We start from the raw sequence: 21,454 nt of genomic DNA, 5'->3' as shown, positions 1-21,454 counted from the left end.
AGAAGACACTGATCAGGCACACTTGAAAAGAGAGAAGAGAATCAAGAAACAACCAGAAGTACAAGTCACCGGAGTGGACGTATGTGGCACTTCCTGATATACAAGAGGAAGCAGACAGCCAAGGAAGTCTAGAAGTGACTGTACCGGAAGTGGTTGAAGAAGAAGAAGATTTGGAAATCCTGAGAGTTATCTCATCTGATATCAGAGAAGAGACGGATGATCAGGAAGTTCTGAACCGAGATTGTGAAAACCGAGACAAAGACTATCGATGCCCGGATTGAAGTGACAAAGAAAGATGCAGAGAATTTAAAATACTGGACAAGACACATAACCGAAAGAGCCAAGTAGGCACTTAAAGCCTTGGGTTTAGAAAAAAATTAAGTTGTGAATAAAAGAGGCTAAGTCAAAAGATACTGATCATTTCCAAAATGGCAAACACAGAAGGTAGAAAACCTACATGTGGGTTTCTCCGAAGATGGTGCAAAGTGTGTTGCTGTACAGGATTACTAATGCTTCTATGGATCATGTTAGCAATAACTATTTCGTTTAAAGTGACATTCGAAAGGGTAGAAAACCACACTGAGAACAGGACTAATAGAGAAGAGGTTTATGATACTCATGCAACTAAACTGGTAGATAGAACAGATTTCCATAAGGATAGATCTATAACTGATTTTTCTAATAATGTTTTTTCAAAGTTACTGTACGAATATGTAAAGACTATGGAAGTTAGAGATTGCTATGTTTGTATGCAGTTACCTGCATCGGTGTCAGGGGGTGTCACCTATCATCACCTTCCTTTGACATATGGAATAACCTGTAGTGTATTAGCAAGCCTGTTCTATGGAACAGGGAAATTAGAATATTATACTGATGTAGATCATGTTTTCTCGCAGATACCTGTAGTCCCTGAACTAAATAAAGTAATTCCTGGTAACATTTTAGGTGAATGTTTCTTAGAAACTAGAGAATTAAATTTAGAAGAAGTGTTTAAGAACAATCTTACTTGTAGTCTGAGAAAAGAAGAGAAAACTTTCTTGAACATGGTAGAAGAGAAGAGAATTAAGATGCGAAGAAAGGGGTCTGGGGAAAAGATGTAAATAACATTTTGGGATGCAGAGAAGGAAAACCATTTAAAGGGAGAAACAAATCCTGCAATTGCTTTGGATTGGCCTCAGAGAGGGAAATTGTGCATCAGAAGAGATAACACTGTTTATGATAATTTTTTTGTAGGTGCAAGTTAATGCCATGATGTATATAAAATCATAGAGGGATGGGGATTTAAAGGAGGGAATGATCCGGTATTCCCTGGAATATATTACATCTGTGGGAACAGGGCTTATTATAGGTTACCGGACCACTGGTATGGTACATGCTACCTAGGCCTGGTCTTCCCAAGAATATTTCATGTGGGAAGGGGAGAGGACGGTTTGCATGAAATAGACAACTAACACGTAGAAGGAGGGAAAGTTGGTCAGAAATTGTAGGGGATATTTTTGGAGCCCTGATACCAGCCGTTGGAATATCTCTGAATGCACATAAAATTTGAAAATGGTCTACAGTTGTGGATCGCTTATCGACAAGCACAGCTGGAGGGTTCTTAATGGTAAATACCGAAATGGTTGCCATGAGAGCCATGATTATGCAAAACCAAATTGCCCTTGATATTATATTAGTCAAAGAGGGAGGAGTCTGTGGAATGCTGAAGGTACAACATTGCTGTACTTACATTCCTGACGAGAGCCAAACTTAAAAGAAATACATTAAGAATATAACTGAATTGCATGAGGGAATTGTTCCAATGGAGGTTGAAAGTGTTTGGGAGAAGCTTGGTAAAGGCTTTTCTACTATAAAGGGTTTATTAACAAAATTAGGTAGTTCATTTGTAGGTAAAATACTAATGCCAGTGACTTGTGTGGTAATACTGATACTGATGTATAAAAAGAAGAAAATTACAAAATAAAATAAAAAGAGAAATTGTGAAAAGAAAGGAGAAGGAAATAAGAGAAAGAGAAGTAGGAGATATAGAACTAGAAGAATGGAAAAAGAACATGTACAAGAAAACAAGAGAAGATGAGATGGGAGAAACTATGATGTAACGTAACAAAATGTAAGGGAACTCAGTAATCATTTCCGCACATTTTTTGGGGACATTTATTGGGATTTGTGGTGATGTTAAAAATCATCAAAGGGGGGATTGATGGAGCAGGTAAAGCAAACTTTTGTACACCTCCTCTATTTTTGCATGAAATATTAATGACGTAATCATTCTAGATATTAACTTGTACTAATTGTGTGAAGTGGTATAATTAATCAACCCTTGCACCTTAATAAACACAAGATACACGTGGGACTAAAATGCTAATTGCATGGCAACTAATTAAATAATTAACTGTGGTACGCAAACTAACTTTAGGATGTGTTGAAATAGAGAATAGCATGATTCATGTTGCTTTTGGGATGGCTTGTGCTTCCAGTGCTGCAGAATGGTGAGTAGTTTTGCTTTGAATGTTGCTACAAGCTAGGAAAATACTAATATATATTGGGATTAGTGCGGGTTTAACATTAGAATCTTCATTTCTATATATTAATTACTGTTATGTTTGTTTTTGCTTAAGTTGGCATTCGGGCCTACTAGGCCGCAGTGCTTAAAATGGAGTTCGGAAGTGGCCACCATCATGTGAGCGTGATGTCGACTGCGCAGACCCGGATGGCTCTGAAGATCTCCAAGCGACCTCAGATGAGAAACAAAATGTTCTTTGTCAAGGATAGGAACGTGGAGGACTGCCAAGACTCAGACTAGTGTGAATGACTGAGGGGACAATGAACGACCTGTACAAGAAGATTTACATGTTGTTACTTCGGAACTTTCGCCTGTGAAACTACGAAAAGAATACAATTGGGAAGATGTCATGCCTGGCCTCATGGGAAACAGGCAAGCCTGGGAATATTGAAAACACTTACAAAATTCAGAGGATTTAGCCAATGAGAACACTTTCTACTCCTAAATTGTTGCACATTGTCCTAAAAGTAAGGAGAAAAAGAGTATATAAGGGGGGTATTTAGAAGAGAGAAAAAGTCTGTATCATTATCGCTGTTGGTGGCTGTTGGTGTGGAGGTTCGATTTGCTGGATTGTTGGTTCGTTGGCGCGATCGCCTGGTCCCTTGGCTAAATCGTAGGGACTACGTCGTGCTGAGGGAGATTTCCTGGATTTACCTGGGTTTCTCTTTGATTATAAAGGACGATTCCATCTGAAGGGATTTAGATTTTTGCTGTGGGTTGACGGGTTCTTCTGGAAATGGTCACCAATATTCAAATTTAGGTAAGTATAAATGTTATGTCAATTTATGTTCAAGATCAAAAGCTGGAAATCGCTCAATAGAAATCTGATTTGAACTGTAATCCTGAATATGCCAACACAGAGTAAATTAATTAGATAAACTAAACATTGATTAATAAGAAATGAGTTTGTGATTCTTTAATAGGGTATTGAAAGTTAACCGAAAGGTTCCGAAGATTTAAATGTGTTTTAGCTGGTTCTAAATCACCATTAACCCGTCCAACTAATTGGTCCATCGACCAAGTGGTGGAGTGCCTTGATGTTAAAGTTAGTATTCTATAGGTGCAGGTGTATATAATGTCTATAATGTAAAAGAATTACTCCGGATAGGTAACAAGGTACCCCCCCACAAGTCCAGTGCTTCTTTTCCTCCTGTGCGCAGATTTGAGTGAGATGTACGAGTGTTGGTGTTATGGGCCCCACCAATGAATGAATGTATGAATGAGTAATGTGGTGACGAGTCTGTGACATAGGGAGGATATGTACATTTGGCCTTTTTCCACTGGAGCACCAACTCCAGTCTGTGCGGACAGTAGGGAAGGTGTTGGATTTCGTATCGACCGCGTTGCAATTCCCTGCGGGGAAACCTTTTCGTGGTAAACGTTGTTTATCATACAAAGCCATGAGGTTTGACTCATCCGGTCTGCCCACTTGGGCAAGAGCAGCGTGGGAGGGGGGATCTAAACATACAAATAGAAGGCAAAACCTGGACGGCCAATTAGCACCCTCACGCACGTTTCCTGCAATGCGCGGTTCAAACTGATTCACTATAACTACTTACACCACACCTACCTCACACCGCTGAAGCTGAATCGCATATCTCTGAACCATGTAGATACATGCCCCAAGTGCGACGCGGAATGGGCGGACTTCCTACATTGGTCTCGGACATGCCCTGAGCTGCAGCGATTCTGGCGAAGGTGCGCGAAAGAACAGGCCTCCACTTATTGAAGGAGCCACTGAGTGTCTGCTGTGTTATATACGATAACCCAAGAAGCAAAAAATGGCATATAAACTGCTTCAGTTTATGCTGGTTCTGGCCAGAAATAGTATTGCCATTACCTGGATGGAACAGATAGACCCAGACAAGTTAGCATGGCTTAGGGATGTCCGAGATAGGACTTTAGCCGAAGACGCTCATATGAAATTAAAGCATAGAGATGACAAGTTGCAGACAGACCTAACGGAGTGATGTGAATTGTGCTACTCCCCCTCGGCCCCAGTGCTCATGAGAATGACCACCAGAGCCAGAATCAGGCGAGAGTGAACCGGGTGGGCTGGATAATTGAGCCCGGAGAACAGTAATTGTATAAGGAATGCCTGTGTGACCTCGTTTAACCATATCTGTCTGTTGTAAACCTTTCATCATTCCTCATTGTAATTTGTAACTCTACAGTCAGAGGAGTGCGGACTGCTGGGTTCCTGCCAATGTACGCAAGATAATAGAACTTTTTCTGCTGCAGCAATGTTTCTTGGTTTGTTTTCCGAAAAAGGAAAAACTTGAAAAATAAATTTGTAAAACATTAGGGCCTTATGTAGGTGGGCTTGCATTTACCACTTCATAAATACCGAATCATACCGATTCGGTATTTATGAAGTGGTAAATGCAATGTAGGTAATGAGTCGGTAAATATTACCGATTCGGAAAAATTCGGTAATTACCGAATCGGTATTTACCGATTCGGTAATGAGGCATACCTTCCCATTGATGGGAAGGTATGCCTCATTACCGAATCGGTAAATACCGATTCGGTAATGGGGGAGCACATGCAAGGGTGGCAGGGTGTCACATTAACACCCTGTTGCACCCCTGATTCGGCCATGTGTGCACATGTGGCGCACATACATGCCCTAAGGGCATGTATGTCTGCCACATTGCACACTTAAACGTGCACAAAAATGCTTTTTGTCACCTATTCGTCATTTACCACCAACCTTTAGTTGGTGGTAAATAACGAATCCCCACACCCACCACACACTCCCCCTACATCTCATTTCATGATTCGGTATTTACCGAATCGGTAAATTTACCGAATCGGTAATATTACCGATTCGGTAATTTTACCGATTCGGTAAATACCGAATCATGAAATTCTCCCCCTACATCTCAAAAGCCAAAATACCGGTCGGTAACGGTATAATTACCGAAAATCGGCCGTTACCGACCGGTATTTGGCTTCCTACATGAGGCCCTTAGACTTGCAGTAATTATGATTACCAGTATTTAACTGGGACAATTCTTACTATAAAGATACAAAGATGAACATTTTAACATGTTTTACTTTGTCAGTCCAAATGCTATTGCTCACCTCTGTTGAATGTGGAACATAAATTTCCACTCTTCTCTTCCATGCAGAGCAGCAACTGGGAGTAAGAAGCTATTGCGATGAATGCCTATAAATTTCTCAATTTTTTCTAAAACAAAATCTATCTGCATCAAAGATAAATCTTGTATGTTCACCAATAAAAAAGCAACACCTGAGGTAAAAGAAGAGATAGCAGTTGGTTGCAGTTTGTGTCTATGAAATAAGATAATACCTATCAGAAATACATTTGTTCTGTCTCACATTTTTGTTCTTACTTTTCCAATGCTACTATCAAACATTTTGCAACATACGTCATAAAAATGGATATACTGCACCAAGACAAATAAAACAAGCTCTTGTACAGGCAACAGGCCTTTTATAAAAGGCATTAGCCAACCCTTGTCTTTACCAATGCTTGCAGCGATGCTAAAAAGCATCAGCAAAAAGAAACAAAACAAACAGAAAACTTTTGGCTTCGGCGTTATGACTTTTATGAACACAGGTGTCACCACACATGCAAACATAAGTGTCACGAGATCGCAGTGACCTTGATTTACATAAATGTTAAACTTTATGGTCAACCTCAGTCTGATAAGCATGTATGTATCACCACCTGTGCGCATATATGTGTCAAGGTGCTGCAGATGCTAAATTTGATTTTTTACTTTTAATTTGCTGTACCAAATAGGCAGCCACCTATCTTGAAACAATACATATATTTTTTTAAATTACAAAGTGTGTGAAAGAACTTTTAGAGAAATAAGTGCCCCAGTAGGACATTTCACCTGGTGGCCAGTCCAAAATAAAACAAGCATTTAAAATGCAATAGGTCTCGCATTATTTTATTTGAAAGCTATTGGTGTCGCAAATAAGATTCTTTTCTTTCTAAAAATATCAAAGTAGTAGTATAAGAACTTAAAAGAAATTGCTGAAGCAATAAAAGGGTGCAGTATGTTTGCCTGTTACTAGGTGCTGTTACTAGGTGTGTCTGTGGAGTTGTAAAGGGACCTGTATTAGCTATATAAAGTACTGTATATTGGAATGGAAAAAATAAGAGAAAGATTTGATGTGAGCATACATTTGTAACTGTTGTTATTCGTTAGCTTTTTTTAATAATAATGCACTAGTGTTTATTTAGCTGCATTTCCTAAATAATAACAAATAAATAGCAATGGTGCAGCACTGCATAGAGGAATTAGAATGGTGTTGTGAATTACATGATTAACGAAGCAGTTTGCAGCATTGTTTATAGGATTGTAAATGTTGAATTACTACTGGGAAGAGAGGTAAAGCTGTAGTACTGCTTAGAGTATTTAGAATGTGGAATTACCAGCGGTATTAGAGAGGTATTTGGTGCATTGTATAGATGAGTTACAATGATGAATTAGTGATGAGAGTAGTGAAGCAGGTAGCAGCATTGTGTACAGTGTTTTGAATGAGGAATTTCCGATGAGAAGCATGCGCAGATATGTGTAGAGCGGTTAGAATGGGGTATAATATATTACTTTACAGAGTGCTGCTAGCAGTATTGTGTAGAGGAGTTAGAATGAGGAATTACTAATGTGAGCAGAGAAGCAGTTAGCAGTAGTGTGTAGAGTATTAAGATTGAGCAATTACTACTGGGATTAGAGACTGCAGCATTGGCTATATTATTTAGAATGTGGGAGTTACTAAGGGGACCAGAGAAGCATGTAGCAGCATTGTTTAGAGGTTTATAATGATGATTTAGAGCTGGGACTAGGGAAAACAGGTAGCAGCAATGCATAGTGTAATTGCAATAAGCAATTACCACTGGCTTTATAGAAGCAGCTGCATGACTGTGTAGTCGTTTTTGAATGTGTAATTTGTATTGGGACCAGGGAAGCAGGTAGCAGCACTGCCTAGAGTATTTTGGATGAGGAATTAGTGAGGACATCAGAGAAGTAGTTGTTATGTAATAGGTGCTACATTGTTTAGAGTTAGAGCTGTGGTAATTGTAAATTTGGTATTGTGCGACATAGATAGTAGTAGATGGCTCAAGTAAATTGAGAGTGATTATAAGTACTGTGTATGTTCGTGTGCACTTGAGAGGTTGCTCTAAAACGTGAAATTGAGAATCCTTTTAAAAGTACGTTGTTATTAGTTATGCAGAGATATTGAGATATAGAAACAATAATGTTTAACTGATTTATTTTTGTAATTACACTATTTTTTATTTATTAATTTTTAACATGCATTTGAGATAATGTTTACTGTGGAGGGAGAAATAAGGTATAGAGAGAAAGAGCGAGTTAGAGAGAGATAAAGAGTGAAAGAGAAAGACATGCGAGGTGGGCTGCGAAGGGGTCACCTTGCAGAAGAGTTCTGGACTTCTAAGGATGCTTATTTTGTGGCAATCTGAGAATATATGGGAGAGGGTGTGGGGAGTAAGCTTGCACTATGGTAGTATCTTTGCAGGGTAAGGACTTTAGATATGCGAGCTGGCCTGGGGAGAGTTCACCCTGCAGTACAGCTCTAGACTGCTACGGTTGCATTATAATGAACAATTGAGACACGAGCGGTGCTGTTTTAAATTGTAATACACCCAAAAACACATCTTCTTAAAAAAACAGATGTGCTAATTAACTGTGAACAACTCAAGGAGATTGTTTATTTTTTAAACCAATTTAAAACGCCACGGCTATAGCAGCTTAAATGTGATTATAATGTAAAAATATGTTTATGTATAGCAGTGTTTATGTGTGGAATCAGGGTGGGAATCCCAATTGAGCATAATCAGTATATGTGTAGTCTTGTTAACCCCAAGCAATTACATTTTTGAAAAAATATGAATTAATAATAAAGTGAGAAAATAAGTGAAGAGAGAGGAATAGGTATAGATGGAGAGAAACAGCGAGTTAGAGAGAGAAAAAGACGTGTGGTGGGCTGGGGGAGGTCACTTTGTAGAAGCGTTCTGAGGATATATGGGAGAGGATGAGGGAAGGAAGCTTGTGGTACGGTAAGAACTTTGGAGGTTGAGGCCTGACACATCTGCGGGGAGTGGGGCAAAGCTCCAGGGGCCCCCTCAGCACGGACACTTAACTTGAGTATGTTTAAGAAGCTGGGGGGGGGGGGTGAAGCCTGCGCTACGATAGGATCTTTGCAGTTCCAGACTTGTTAGCTGGGCTGGGGAGAAGTCACCGTGCAGTAGAGCTTTTGACTGCTATGGAAACTACCTTATGGGCTTTTGAGGCTTTATGTGAGAGGATAAGGGTAGGAAGCTTGCGCTTCTTTAGAGTATTTTTTACAGGTTTAGCCCTTAGACACATTAGCTGGGCTGAGGAGAAGTCACCATGCAGTAGAGCTGTAGCCTGGTAAGGATGATTATTTTGTGGGCCTGTGATGATTTGTGGGAGAGGATGAGGGAATGAAGCTTGCTCTTGTTTAGGAACTTCTCCGGGTCCAAACGTTAAATACGTCCGCTGGGCTGAGACAAGGTCATCTTGAAGTACAGCTTTGGACTGGTAAGGACGCTTACCTTGTGGGCTTTTGACGATGTGTAAGTGGGAGAGGATGAGGGAAGGAAGCTTGTGCTAGGGTAGCATGTTTGCAGGTGCAGTTCTCAGATATGCGAGCTGGGCTGGGGAGAGGTCACCCTGCAGTAGAGCTCTGGACTGCTAAGGTCGAATTATAATGAAAAATTAAGATGCAGCAAATGCTTTTTAAAATTGTAAACCAACCAAAAACACTTTGTCTTAGAAAACAGATTTTCTAATTAACTGTGACCAAATGAAGGACGTTTTTTTTTTTAAACCAACTCAAATGCCACGGCCTTAGCAGCATACATTTATTTTAAAAATATCACTGCGACTGATTGTTGATTTTTTAAGCAGTATTTACGTGTGGCATCAGGCAGGGAATCCAAATAAAGTGTAATCGATACATGTGTTAATATACATATGTGTACGTTTTTTAATTTGTTTTGTAGTTAAGAGGCAAAAGGTAAACTGAAAATAAAAGCAGTGCTGCATGTTTTGAAGAATGAGATGGTGTATATGGAAAGGTTGAGAAAGAGATGGAGGTAAGTGAGAGAGAGTGAAGAGAGAGAAATGAAGTATAAATAGAGAGGAAAAAGATGAGAGGTGGGCTGGGGAGAGGTCACTTTGCAGAAGAGCTTTGGACTGCTAAGGACATTTACGTTGTGGTGGTTTGAGGATTTGTGGGAGAGGGTGAGGGGAGGAACCTTGCCGTACAGTAGGATGTGTGGAATTTGAGGCCTCAAATATGTCTGCTGGGTGGTGATCGGTGACCCTGTAGAAGAACTCTGGACTGCCTAGGATACTTACCCGGTGGACTTTTGACGATGTGTGGGAGAGAATGGAGTTTGCGTTATGGTAGTATACGCTATGGTAGGATGTTTGCAGTTCCAGGCCTAAGACACGTTAGCTGGGTTGGAGAGAAGTCACAGTGCAGAAGAGCTTTTGACTGCTAGGACGCGTACCTTGTGAGCCTTTAAGGCTTTATGGGAGAGTGTGAGGGTAGGAAGCTTGCGCTCATTTAGAGTTTCCAACAGGTGTTGGCCTTTGACAGCTTAGCTGGGCTGGGGAGAGGTCACCCTGCAGTATAGCTCTAGCTGCTAAGGATGCTTAGTTTGTGGGCTTGTGATGATATGTGGGAAAGCAGACAACAATAGCACACTAAAGAGCAAATTAGCCGGTGGTAAAGATTGTTATCTTTATTGCAGCAGCATATGTGGAAAACTGATGGCATGCTTGGCCATAAACAATAGGATGTGAAGATTTCCATAGAAAGTTAAATCTACTTTTCAAGCTGCCAAGCCATTTGGTGTGAAGATTACGGCACATCTACTGTTTTGTTTCATAAGTTTTAGTATTTTGTAAATTGAAAAGTATGGTAAAAGAAAGTACATTTAAAACAATGTCCCTTCACGCTTTGTTCCCCAAAAACCCTTTTACACTTAAACATTTAAATAAACTTAAAAGCCGGACTGCCTTTCACATACCGGCGAAGCATTAGAAAAACATTGAAAACATAAATAAAACGAAGGGCTGGCTTTTATCCCATAGAAACAGATACAATTCATTGAATAAAAAAATTACCTATTTGTGTGTTTATATCGCACCAGGATTGTAATGGCACATTGATTGCAAAATTAGTTGTAAGTTTGTTGGAATGTAAGAATGAAAATAACTAGTTGTGTATAATATTGAAATATAAAAAAGATCATGCAGACTGGTTGTGGAACCAAAAATGCATAGAAAAGCAGAAATGCTAATCTAATTGTTTGAATACAAGTTATTTATCCAAAAGCACATCAGTTAGCGAAGTACCAGTCACATAAGTTTAATTGTAACAAAGGAACACAGCCAAATGTGCGCACAGAAGGTAACATGCGAAAGCTTTGTTAACCCCAAGTAATTTATTTTGTAAAAATATGAATTAGTAATAAACTGTAAGGAAATCCCAGGGACTGGGTCTTTATGTAAAGAAATACAAAATAGAGCGTGCAGAGAAGCATAAATGCAATTAAAATATAACAAAATAAGTGACTGATTGATTGTGTTAAAATCACATTGCAACTGGTTCAGAGTAACTGGTTGTGTTTAAAACATAACTTTAAGGTAAATAGCAAAATAAATATACCAGTATTGAAAGGTCCAACAGTTCAGACCGCATTCACCTGGTAGGCACTGTACCTTTATGAAGAGATTTGGGGTTCTGTGCATTGTGTCGTGGTGCAGTCAGACCCCAGGGAGGGTTAAGAGTTACAGCAGTTCGGCCGCTGCCTCAGGGATGGCACTCTCAGCGAGGCACTTGCTATAAAGAGAGCTTAACCCCTCCATGGTTGTAAGTACAACTACAAACCAGTGTTGTTTGCAGAAGCAGGAGAGCATGAAGATATTAATTAACGAAATAGACCTCACTAACTGTTAATGAAACCTGCAGAGTAAGGACACATGTAAAAGGGGCTGTCCTCGTGGGAGGTAACAACAAAAGAGAAGGAGGTACTAAACAGGAAGAATGAGGGACTATTAACAAAATAAACCAAAGAAATAAAAAGAACTCCAAAAGACACTCAGAGACCTCGGAAATTACAATACATCACGGACAGTGTAACATGGGTGACTATATCACATACACTTACTGGGGAAGGGATAAATCACCAGACCCTGAGTAGGAGATAATCACTTGAAGGCCGCCATAGTCGGTCAGCCCAGCTTCATAAAATCTGAGAATACAAAAACCAATGACCAGCGCTTAGAAAAGGGATCTCCAATATTTAGCGAAAGGAAACAATTACGTGGTCAACCACCGCTCGGTGGGCATGCTGAAATACCTGAGGGCGGAGAAGTGAATCGGTCCGTTTTCAAAGATCTAAAGCCGTGACCGTGCAGATGGCCGGCTGAATGACAGGGCCGTTTATATGCAAGAAAGTGATGCTCGGCGCGTGCACGTAGATGCACGCTGCATGCGTGCTAATGAGAGGGGTCGCCAGAGAGGAAAGACTCAACGGCCCGGACTGTAAGCGATATCAGCGTTGCAATGGACCGGAGTGCGTGTATGCATAAATGTGCAGGAAGTCATGAAAAAAAGAGGGCAGGTGAACATTTTGCCTGTGCAAACTCGTTTTAAAAAAAAAAAATTGAACAATTGGTGACCTAACAGATTATAGTAAGTGATGAAAACGGGAGTGTCACTGTGTCAGCCAATGCTCCACTTTTGTAAAACGTGCAAATTCGTACAATCAGACATGATTTATAGTGTTGCAGCAAAAAAACAGAAAGGCGCGTACCTCTCGCACAGGAGGGTAAGGCGTCTGTAAAAACAAGGTGCGGGCCCTTAATGCATCTTGGTAACCAGGGAGCACCTCTCATATAAGAGGTTTAAAACTTTATTGAGGACACTCAACTCAATCTTTGCAGTGTGTATATGGTTATAAAAACAAGATTGTGACATTCCTACATTATGTAAGGCCTGCAAATATCAACACAGGATAGTGGAGTGTCATGAGTCGGTCTCTCACACAGGAGGATGAAACAATTGGGGGATGAAACAATTGGGGGAGATAACCAACTCGATCTTTACAAACGTACCAGCTAATATACAAAAGTGCGAGATTGCAATGTGACTACAGAGAAATACGCGTACCTCTCAACACAGGAGGGTAAAGTGTCCTAGAAATAGAGTGTGGATAGTTGTGCATGGCTGCTATCCACTTCGTTAAGACCATTATTGTTTGAATCAAGAAGGGACATTCACTTCGATTCCCTAGTGTTCAATATTTGTTCAATATTGCCCCCTCTCGGTCCCAGAGTGGCCTTTTCCAGGACCACCCATTGTACATTGTCAGGGGCATGACCCGCTCTTCTGAAATGGTCTACTAGGGGAGCTCCGGGTACCCCACAGCGGATCCGGCTACAATGTTGTAGTACCCTTACTTTAATCTCCTGCTAGGTCTGGCCGATGTAAATCAGGCCACACGGGCATAAAATCCCGTCAATGACATTACTTGTGTTGCAGTTAGTGTAGCTCTTCAAAATGATTTTGCGTTGTTTGTATTCAAATTCCTTGGTCTGGATAGTAGTAGCGCACGCCTTACATTGCCCACAACGATGGTGGCCAAGAATGGGTGGTAGGTTCCACAACGATTGGACAGTCAAAGGGTCGGGAGACTCTAGGAAAGAACGGACAATGTGATCTTTGATACTCTTAGCCTTTTTATACGAATGCATCGGAGGTGCCTCCTGTTGTATGTCGTCTGATATTAAGCCCAAATGTTTATTGATGACTTTCTTGATTGCGTTACTTCTGGTAGAAAAGGTCGTGACACATATCATCCTCTGGTTGGTTGGATCTGTTCTGTCTCTGGGTTGCAGTAGGGTTTCACGGGGACTGAACCATGCACGCTTTCTAGCCCTCTTGATCAGTCTGTTAGGGTTGCCCCGTTCCATCAGTCGGTTGGCAAGGTCTTCAGACTCCAACATATAGTTCGATTTACTGGAACAATTCCTACGAACACGTAGGAATTGCCCGAATGGCAGATTGTCCCGAAGAACTCTCGGGTGGTAGCTGTTATACTTGAGAAGTGAGTTCAGTTCTGCAGGTTTGCGGTGGAGTGTGGTACAAAGTTCATCCCCCTCAGCATAGATGGTGATATCAAGAAAGTCTATCCGTTGGCCATCTGATTGTAGAGTGAATTGGATGCCAAACGTTCTCTGATTGAGCCAAACGTGGGAGGATGTCAATTCAGATGTATTGTCGGTCCAGATTATCAAAATATCGTCTATGTAACGCATCCACATCTCTACGTTGGTGCCAAATGGATTGGAGTCATTAAAGATATCATTTCTCTCAACATTGTCCATGTAGATGATAGCTAAATCCGGGGCAAAGGTGGCCCCCATAGCTACTCCTTTGGTTTGCAAATAGAAGTTGTTCTGAAAAATGAAGTCGTTTTTCATCATCGCAATCCTTAAAAGTGCAATGATAAAATCCGTGGGCACTGCTACAGGCGCAGTCCTACAGTTGAGTGCTGCTTTCCCGACCTCCAAAGCGGATTGTTGAGGAATGCTTGTGTACAATGACACAATGTCGCAAGTGACCAGCAGTTGTTTGGTGTGGTCGAAAGGTCGTCCGTCCACCATGTTGATAGTCTGCATGGTGTCCCGAAGATAAGCCTGTGTATTCTCGGCAATGGGCTTCAGGAAGAATTCAATATATTTCCATAAAGGCTCCAAAATCGAACTGCAACCGGACACAGTGGGGCGTCCCGGTGGATTGTTCATGTCTTTGTGTATCTTAGGAAGTGCGTATATCGTTGGTAGTCTCGGATGCTTCTGGTTGAGGTATTGGAATTCTAAATCAGTGAGAAAGCCCTGTTCCAGGCCATCTTGGGTGATCGAGAGTATTTCAAGTGCCAGGTCAGTCAGTCAATTATCTTTATTCGATTATTAAAAATCATAAAAGAACGAGCAAAAAAACATATCACCATTTCATCTGATCACAAAATTTTACAAACAATTAACACAAAAAACACTAAATTTTACAATAAGACATACATAAATATTTAAAAAAGATAAAAAGAAGGGTTTGTTAAAACACAACACATTCAAAAAAAAGAATGAGAAGAGAGGAAATTCATTTTCCAAAGATAAAGTGCCTGTGCCTTATGCGATGCTTATTTAAACGTGCTCCTGCAACTAGAAAACTAGCGACAGAAAAAGCTACTTTCATGTTAGGAAGGAGTTGCAAAAACAACAGGGCTGGTTTTACCTGAATAAAGCCCTGATTGCGTAAAATAGGGAGCAAATATCTTTTTCTAATCTCAGTGTAATGACCGCAAAACATGATGAAGTGCATCGTGTCCTGTGTTGAAAAATGATCGCAGTCACATGGTTCAGCGTCGTCGGGTCTAGTCCAGGTTCTAAAATTGCCCAGTATAAAATGAATTAAATCGAAGCGAAATCTCGTTAAGAGAAAGCGATGGTAAGGATTTGTTACCAAAAAAAGGTATGTTTCCATTCCAGGAACAGAGGAAAGCATGCAGTGTTTCCTTACCATGGTTTTTTTTAGCTCTATTGCTTCCCTTTCCAGGGCATATAAATTTGTCAAAATATTTTTGACTGATTTTAGATCTTCATGGGTTATTCCATCTGGAGATGAAAAGAGCTCCGGGCGGCCTGCTAAAATAAGCTGGGTTTTCACATACCTTACCCATGGGATATTAAGGGCTCTATCCAGGGCTAAACAGTCTTTTAAAATGATGTGATTTAGTGTAAGCTCCTGGTTAAGCCAAGTTTTTAACCAGCCAATCACTGGGGCTAGTTTTAGAGTGTCAGATATATAGCCCAAGCCTACCTCTGTATGCAATGCAAAGGTCGGGGTTGATTGGGGAACAGAAAGCAGAGATCTCAAAAATTTGTTCTCTACGTTCTGTATTTTGGCAGAGCTAGTATATCCCCAGATGACAGAGCCATACTGGGCGACTGACAAACATTTTGCTTTATAGACTTTAATTATGCTTTCCATGGGACGGGCGCCCAGTTTTTTAGCAAAACCTAGCAGCCCTGCGGCCGCTCTAGCAACAGCGCTGCTTTTGACCAGAAGCTGGGGGCCCCAGGTACCCTTTTCATCGAAAGTCACCCCTAGGTATGGAAAAGAAGGGACTCTCTTAACCTCCTTCCCCGCACAGTAGAATGTTAGCAACTTTTTTTTCCTACCTGCGGATCCAGCAATCATTACATGTGATTTTTCTGTGTTAATTTTCATGTCCAGTGATGACATAAAGACTCCAAAAGATAAAAGAAGTTTGTTCAGCGCAACTCCAGAGCGTGCTAAAAGAACAGCGTCATCCGCGTACAGGAGGACGGGTATCTTTGTCTCACCTGCACGCGGGATGTCACTGTGTGATGTTGACATAACTGCCTCAAGGTCATTAATATATAGGGTGAAGAGGAGGGGGGCAAGTATACACCCTTGCCTAACCCCCCTCTCTGACCTAAAATGACAAGTACATCTTCCTTCCCTAGTGACTCTAACTGAGGTCATAAGATCCTTATGTAGCTCAGCTAAGTAATCGACCAAAGGGGGGTCAAGGCCCATGGCCAAAAGGATCCCCCACAGCCTTGACCTGTTGACCAGGTCAAAAGCTGAGGAGAGGTCCATAAAGGCCATGTACAATGAGCCACCCCTGGCGACTACATATTTATTTAAAATTAATTCTAGGTTTAGGCACTGATCTAAAGTTCCTCTATTGGCTCTGAAGCCATATTGTGCGTTAGATAAAATACCCTTACTTTCTAAAATCAAGGTCAATCTACCTAAGAGGACTCTCCCCAAGATTTTAACACTCGAGTCGATAAGAGAGATTGGCCTATAGCTAGCCGGGTCTGTCCTCTGTCCTTTCTTGAAGATTGGCACAATGGTCGAAATTGCCCAGGTAGAGGGGAAAATAAATTCCCTTGTGGCATTAAAAATGTTAGTTAAGATTTTTGAGCTAAGTTCAGGAGCGCTCTTAAAAAAGTCTGCAGGGACCCCATCTGGCCCCGGTGCCTTTTTACAGAGTGTGTCTTTAATTGCTTGTTTCACCTCTTCCTGAGTAAAGGGAGAACTGCGAGTTAGCGGTTTTGGTAGGGGTTCTTCACATTCTATAGTGGTATGAGTTTGACTATAAATGTTGCTAAAATGTGTCACCCACTGTTCATCCGGGATAATGCAGTCAGCTCTCTGGTTGTCTAATCCCACAAAATATGGGTGATTTATAACTGCCCAAAATTTAGCACTATCTTTCTGTATCTCGGGCAGTAACAAATCATTCCAGGCCTCGTCTTTTATCTCAGATTTCCTCTTCCTGATAGCGAGGTTATAATGTTCCCTCAGTGACGCTATCAACACTCTGTCTCTAGGTTTACGCTTTAGGGCCTTAAGGAGAGTTGAATGGGCCTTAGAACAGTTTGTATCAAACCATTTGGGGCCCTTTGGTTTATTAAACTTTGCCTTTACAGTCAAATCTAGGTTGACTTGATGACAAATAACACTAAAGGCCTCGACCATAGTGACACTCGGGTTTTTATTATCTAAACAGATGGCAATTTCGCCGGCAACTTTGGCCATGGTTTCCTGTAAAAAAGTTATTGGAGTAACTTGGTCCCATTTGAGCCTCCGGTTTTGGTCTCTTAGCACAAGATCTGTCGCACACAGTGTGTCCGTCTTCCTGTTTCCCAGGACTCCTTGAGCTAAAACCTCTAAAATCACAGGATTGTGATCACTAAAAACAGAAGTTTCTACCTTATAAACAAGTATTTCAGGTAGAACTCTTAAAGATACAAAAATATAATCAATAATTGTGCCAGAATCATTACCCACATATGTTGGTAGCCTCGAATCATTTGAGCAGGTACCAGATTCATGAAGGTTGAGGGTAGCCAAGAGCGATTCCAAAACCTCTCCGGTTGGAGTGTGTGCAAAATGCGGAGAGGAGGAGTAAGGAAAAAATTTCTCAGTTTCCCTCTGACAGCCTGCCTGGCAAGGATGAATGTTAAAATCTCCCATAAGGATCACCTCGTGCACGTAGCAACTGTTCTCAATATGAGTGGATAAGAGATCCTCTAGGGATAGCAAATGCTCGTTAGGAAATTGACTGGTCGGGGAATTATAAAAATTAACGAGTAAAATAGAGTTACAATTTGATGAAGTCAGTTCAACCGCTAAGCAATTTTTAGATTTAGACTTAATATGTCTAGGTTTACCTTTAACGTCAAGTGAAATGTATACAGCCAACCCGCCCCTTGCTCTTCCTGCTTTACTGGGAACTGCAGGTACAAAAAAATGAGAATAGCCGTCTAAGGCCAAGCAATCTAGCGTTTCCCAAGTTTCCTGAAAAGCAAGAATTTCATAATTCCTGATTTTGTCCAACCAGATTTTATCTTTAAATTTGGATCTAAGTCCCGCAATATTCCAGCTCATAATTCTGCAGTCCCTAACGCCTGCAGAGGACTGAGCTGACAAACCAAAAGCAGAGTGTGGTCCCTTTGCGTCTTTGGCTTGACTTGGCAAAAGTCAATCATTTTGGTCCATAAGAGAAAGTGGCGCAAAGCGGTTAAACAGTTCTAAGGGCTGTGTGACGGGGTTAAACATAAAGGGTTGATGATGGTGAACTGGTGCGTTGTTCCTTAAATCTTGTTCCCAACTGGAGTGAGAATTCCAATTGGTGTTCCACCCTGGGGCAGGAGTCCTTGAAATAGATACGTTCCGCTGTTCCCCATAAAAGAATTTCAAAGTGAGGGGGACCACGGTGCCTTGTCTTCACTGGGGAGGAAAGATGTTTGCAAGAATATTGGGAAGAACATGTTGATTTGAAAAACTCACAGCCACACAGTCACCTTTAAATTTTTTTGGCCGGTTTCCCAGCCAGGGAACCCTAGTTGCTGATTTAATTACACTTGCTAGATGATGCTGACCCCCTGAAGCTAGCCGCATGTTGACAGTTAGCCAATGTAGGGCTTTGCTACACAGTGAATTAGAACTTTCCACCGTGCCTCTTTCCAGCGGAGGAACATTTGCGAGGACTAAAACCACAGGTGTGGCTTCAACAATAAATTGCAGTGGATCCGTAATGAAAGTTTGGGCTTGTGCTTGTGTTTGTACTGGGGGAATGTTAGCCGCAGGGGTTGGGTTTGTTAGAGGACATGGTAGCGCAGAGCCCTCAATAAAAGCAGTCAAAGTTGATGGCGATGGGTTCTCCCCAAGCAGTTCAGTTCCTTCACCAACACCCAAATCCTTTCCGGCGACAACTCCCCCAGAATTTTTGCCCAAAAGAGTAACTAACGTAGTTATATTTTCAATGCCACTTGCGACTGTATTTTGGTGACCACCCAGCTTCTTAACCTCTGCTTGCAATTTATCAATCTTGGATATGAGAGGTTTAACAATGGTGTTGATTTTAGTCTCAATAAGGTCTGCGATTTTATCGAAAAGGGCTTCTTCAATAGAACAGGTAGAATGATCCTCAGCGTGAGTCATTTGTGTACATTTTGGGATGTTAGCCCTCTTCCATTTAGTCCCTGAGCGTAAACCACCCCGCTTTAGAGGAATCTTAGTACATTGTCGCTTAGGTCTGACTGCATGACCTAGAGCGGAATGATCGAGAGCAGAGACCTGAGACTGTGTATCTTGATCAGAATCAATATCATTGTAATTATCTGCATTGCCCTCAGCGGGCGAGCCCTCAGAAGCCGGGGTTACATTGTCTGGGGTATCTGGTATGACTTGGGAAGCAATGTCAGCAATCGTGGCTGCACTGAAAACATCTTGCGTGATAATTTCATCTGTCAAAGTAGTAACAAGTGTAGGTGGGGACAGGCAAAGCAAGTCAGGAGATTGGCTCAGCCCCAATGACTCCCTCCTTCGCATATTAATCTTCTGTACGGTCTGAACAAGATAGTTGTTAATCTTGTTTTGCTGAGCTCCAACAAGTTTTTTAGGCATGGCTTATAATGTGTCAAATATTAGGGAAGAACGCATAAACAACTGTACGTAAGATTTTATATAGGCTAGGCTTACTTCAGAAATGATGTCGAAGATGAATCCTGTAGCATTTCTGGCCCTGCCTCCTCCTGCCGATGAGGGCCGTAGAGGGCCCGCCCTTTGTCCGGGCTTCGTCCGGCGCCCGCCCGCGCGCGTCCCGAACGCGGAAGGAGCGGCGTTCTTTTAAGCGCTTCCGGGCGCTTGGGTGGCGTGTGTGGGGCGCTAGGGCGCCTGGGAATTGTAGTCTGCCCACACCGGGGCGAAACAGTGACGGCAGCGATGGCCGAGGAACCGCCGCGGAGCACCAGCAGGACTCAGGTTAGTAGGAATTCGTTCCCCCTTCGCGTTTCAACAGCCTTCCCGCTCCACCAAAGGAGCGGCGTTCTTTTAAGCGCTTCCGGGCGCTTGGGTGGCGTGTGTGGGGCGCTAGGGCGCCTGGGAATTGTAGTCTGCCCACACCGGGGCGAAACAGTGACGGCAGCGATGGCCGAGGAACCGCCGCGGAGCACCAGCAGCACCAGCAGGACTCAGGTTAGTAGGAATTCGTTCACCCTTCGCGTTTCAACAGCCTTCCCTGGTAAAATCTCCACCTAACCCAGTGGTCAACATCTCTTCGTATGCTTTGAAGGAGGAGATACAGGTCCTGAGCAAGGGCCTTTCCTTTGTGCCAACTGCCCTTCCAAACAGATTTGCTATCAAAGCGGAATTGCACAGATTTTTCCGAAAGATCCACCTTCGCTACTATTTCAGACATTCAACTTCCCAGCAAAAAGCTTCCTACATAGGATTGAGGATCCCCTCAACATTCGTCCCACCAACATATGCCATGACCAACAAGATTTTGGCCTACGAAAGTGTGGTCCTGCGTGATGTCAACAAAATACTGGAGAAACACAAATACACCAAATTTAACATCAGCAAGATTGAGAACGCGGCCCTTTCCTCCCTCAAAGAGAACAAAGAAGTAATAATCAAACCCGCAGACAAGGGGGGCGCCATCGTGGTGCAAGATGTAACCAAATACAAAAATGAGATATTTAAACAACTACATGATGGTGTCAGCTACAGGAAACTGAAGTCGGACCCCTCTAAGGACCTGGCACTTGAAATACTCTCGATCACCCAAGATGGCCTGGAACAGGGCTTTCTCACGGATTTGGATTTCCAATACCTCAACCAGAAGCATCCGAGACTACCAACGATATACGCACTTCCTAAGATACACAAAGACATGAACAATCCACCGGGACGCCCCACTGTGTCCGGTTGCGGTACGATTTTGGAGCCTTTATGTAAATATATTGACTTCTTCCTGAAGCCCATTGCCGAGAATACACAGGCTTATCTTCGGGACACCATGCAGATTATCAACATGGTGGACGGACGACCTTTCAACCGCACCAAACAACTGCTGGTCACTTGCGACATTGTGTCATTGTACACGAGCATTCCTCAAAAATCCGCTTTGGAGGTCACGGAAGCAGCACTCAACTGTAGGACTGCGCCTGTATCAGTGCCCACGGATTTTATCATTGCACTATTAAGGATTGCGATGATGAAAAACGACTTCATTTTTCAGAACAACTTCTATTTGCAAACCAAAGGAGTAGCTATGGGGGCCACCTTTGCCCCGGATTTAGCTATCATCTACATGGACAATGTTGAGAGAAATTATATCTTTAATGACTCCAATCCATTTGGCACCAACGTAGAGATGTGGATGCGTTACATAGTCGATATTTTGATAATCTGGACCGGCAATACATCTGAATTGACATCCTTCCACGTTTGGCTCAATCAGAG

General features: G+C 42.0%; 1 protein-coding gene across 1 annotated transcript in view; it reads right to left on the bottom strand.

Moving 5' to 3' along the window:
* The window catches only part of C4_2H1orf146 (chromosome 4_2 C1orf146 homolog), a 351,173-nt gene that overhangs the window by 174,867 nt on the left and 154,852 nt on the right, over nt 1-21,454 (bottom strand). The window contains exon 3 of the mRNA XM_085602182.1: nt 5,651-5,819. Within this exon, the coding sequence (XP_085458308.1) occupies nt 5,651-5,819 (169 nt within the window). The remainder of the gene's footprint in view (nt 1-5,650; nt 5,820-21,454) is intronic.

This window comes from Triturus cristatus, chromosome 4_2 (genome assembly GCF_964204655.1).
Source record: "Triturus cristatus chromosome 4_2, aTriCri1.1, whole genome shotgun sequence".
NCBI lineage: Eukaryota > Metazoa > Chordata > Amphibia > Caudata > Salamandridae > Triturus > Triturus cristatus.
The sequence above is the reverse complement of the archived record's forward strand: the minus strand, read 5'-3'. Positions and strand labels throughout refer to the sequence as shown.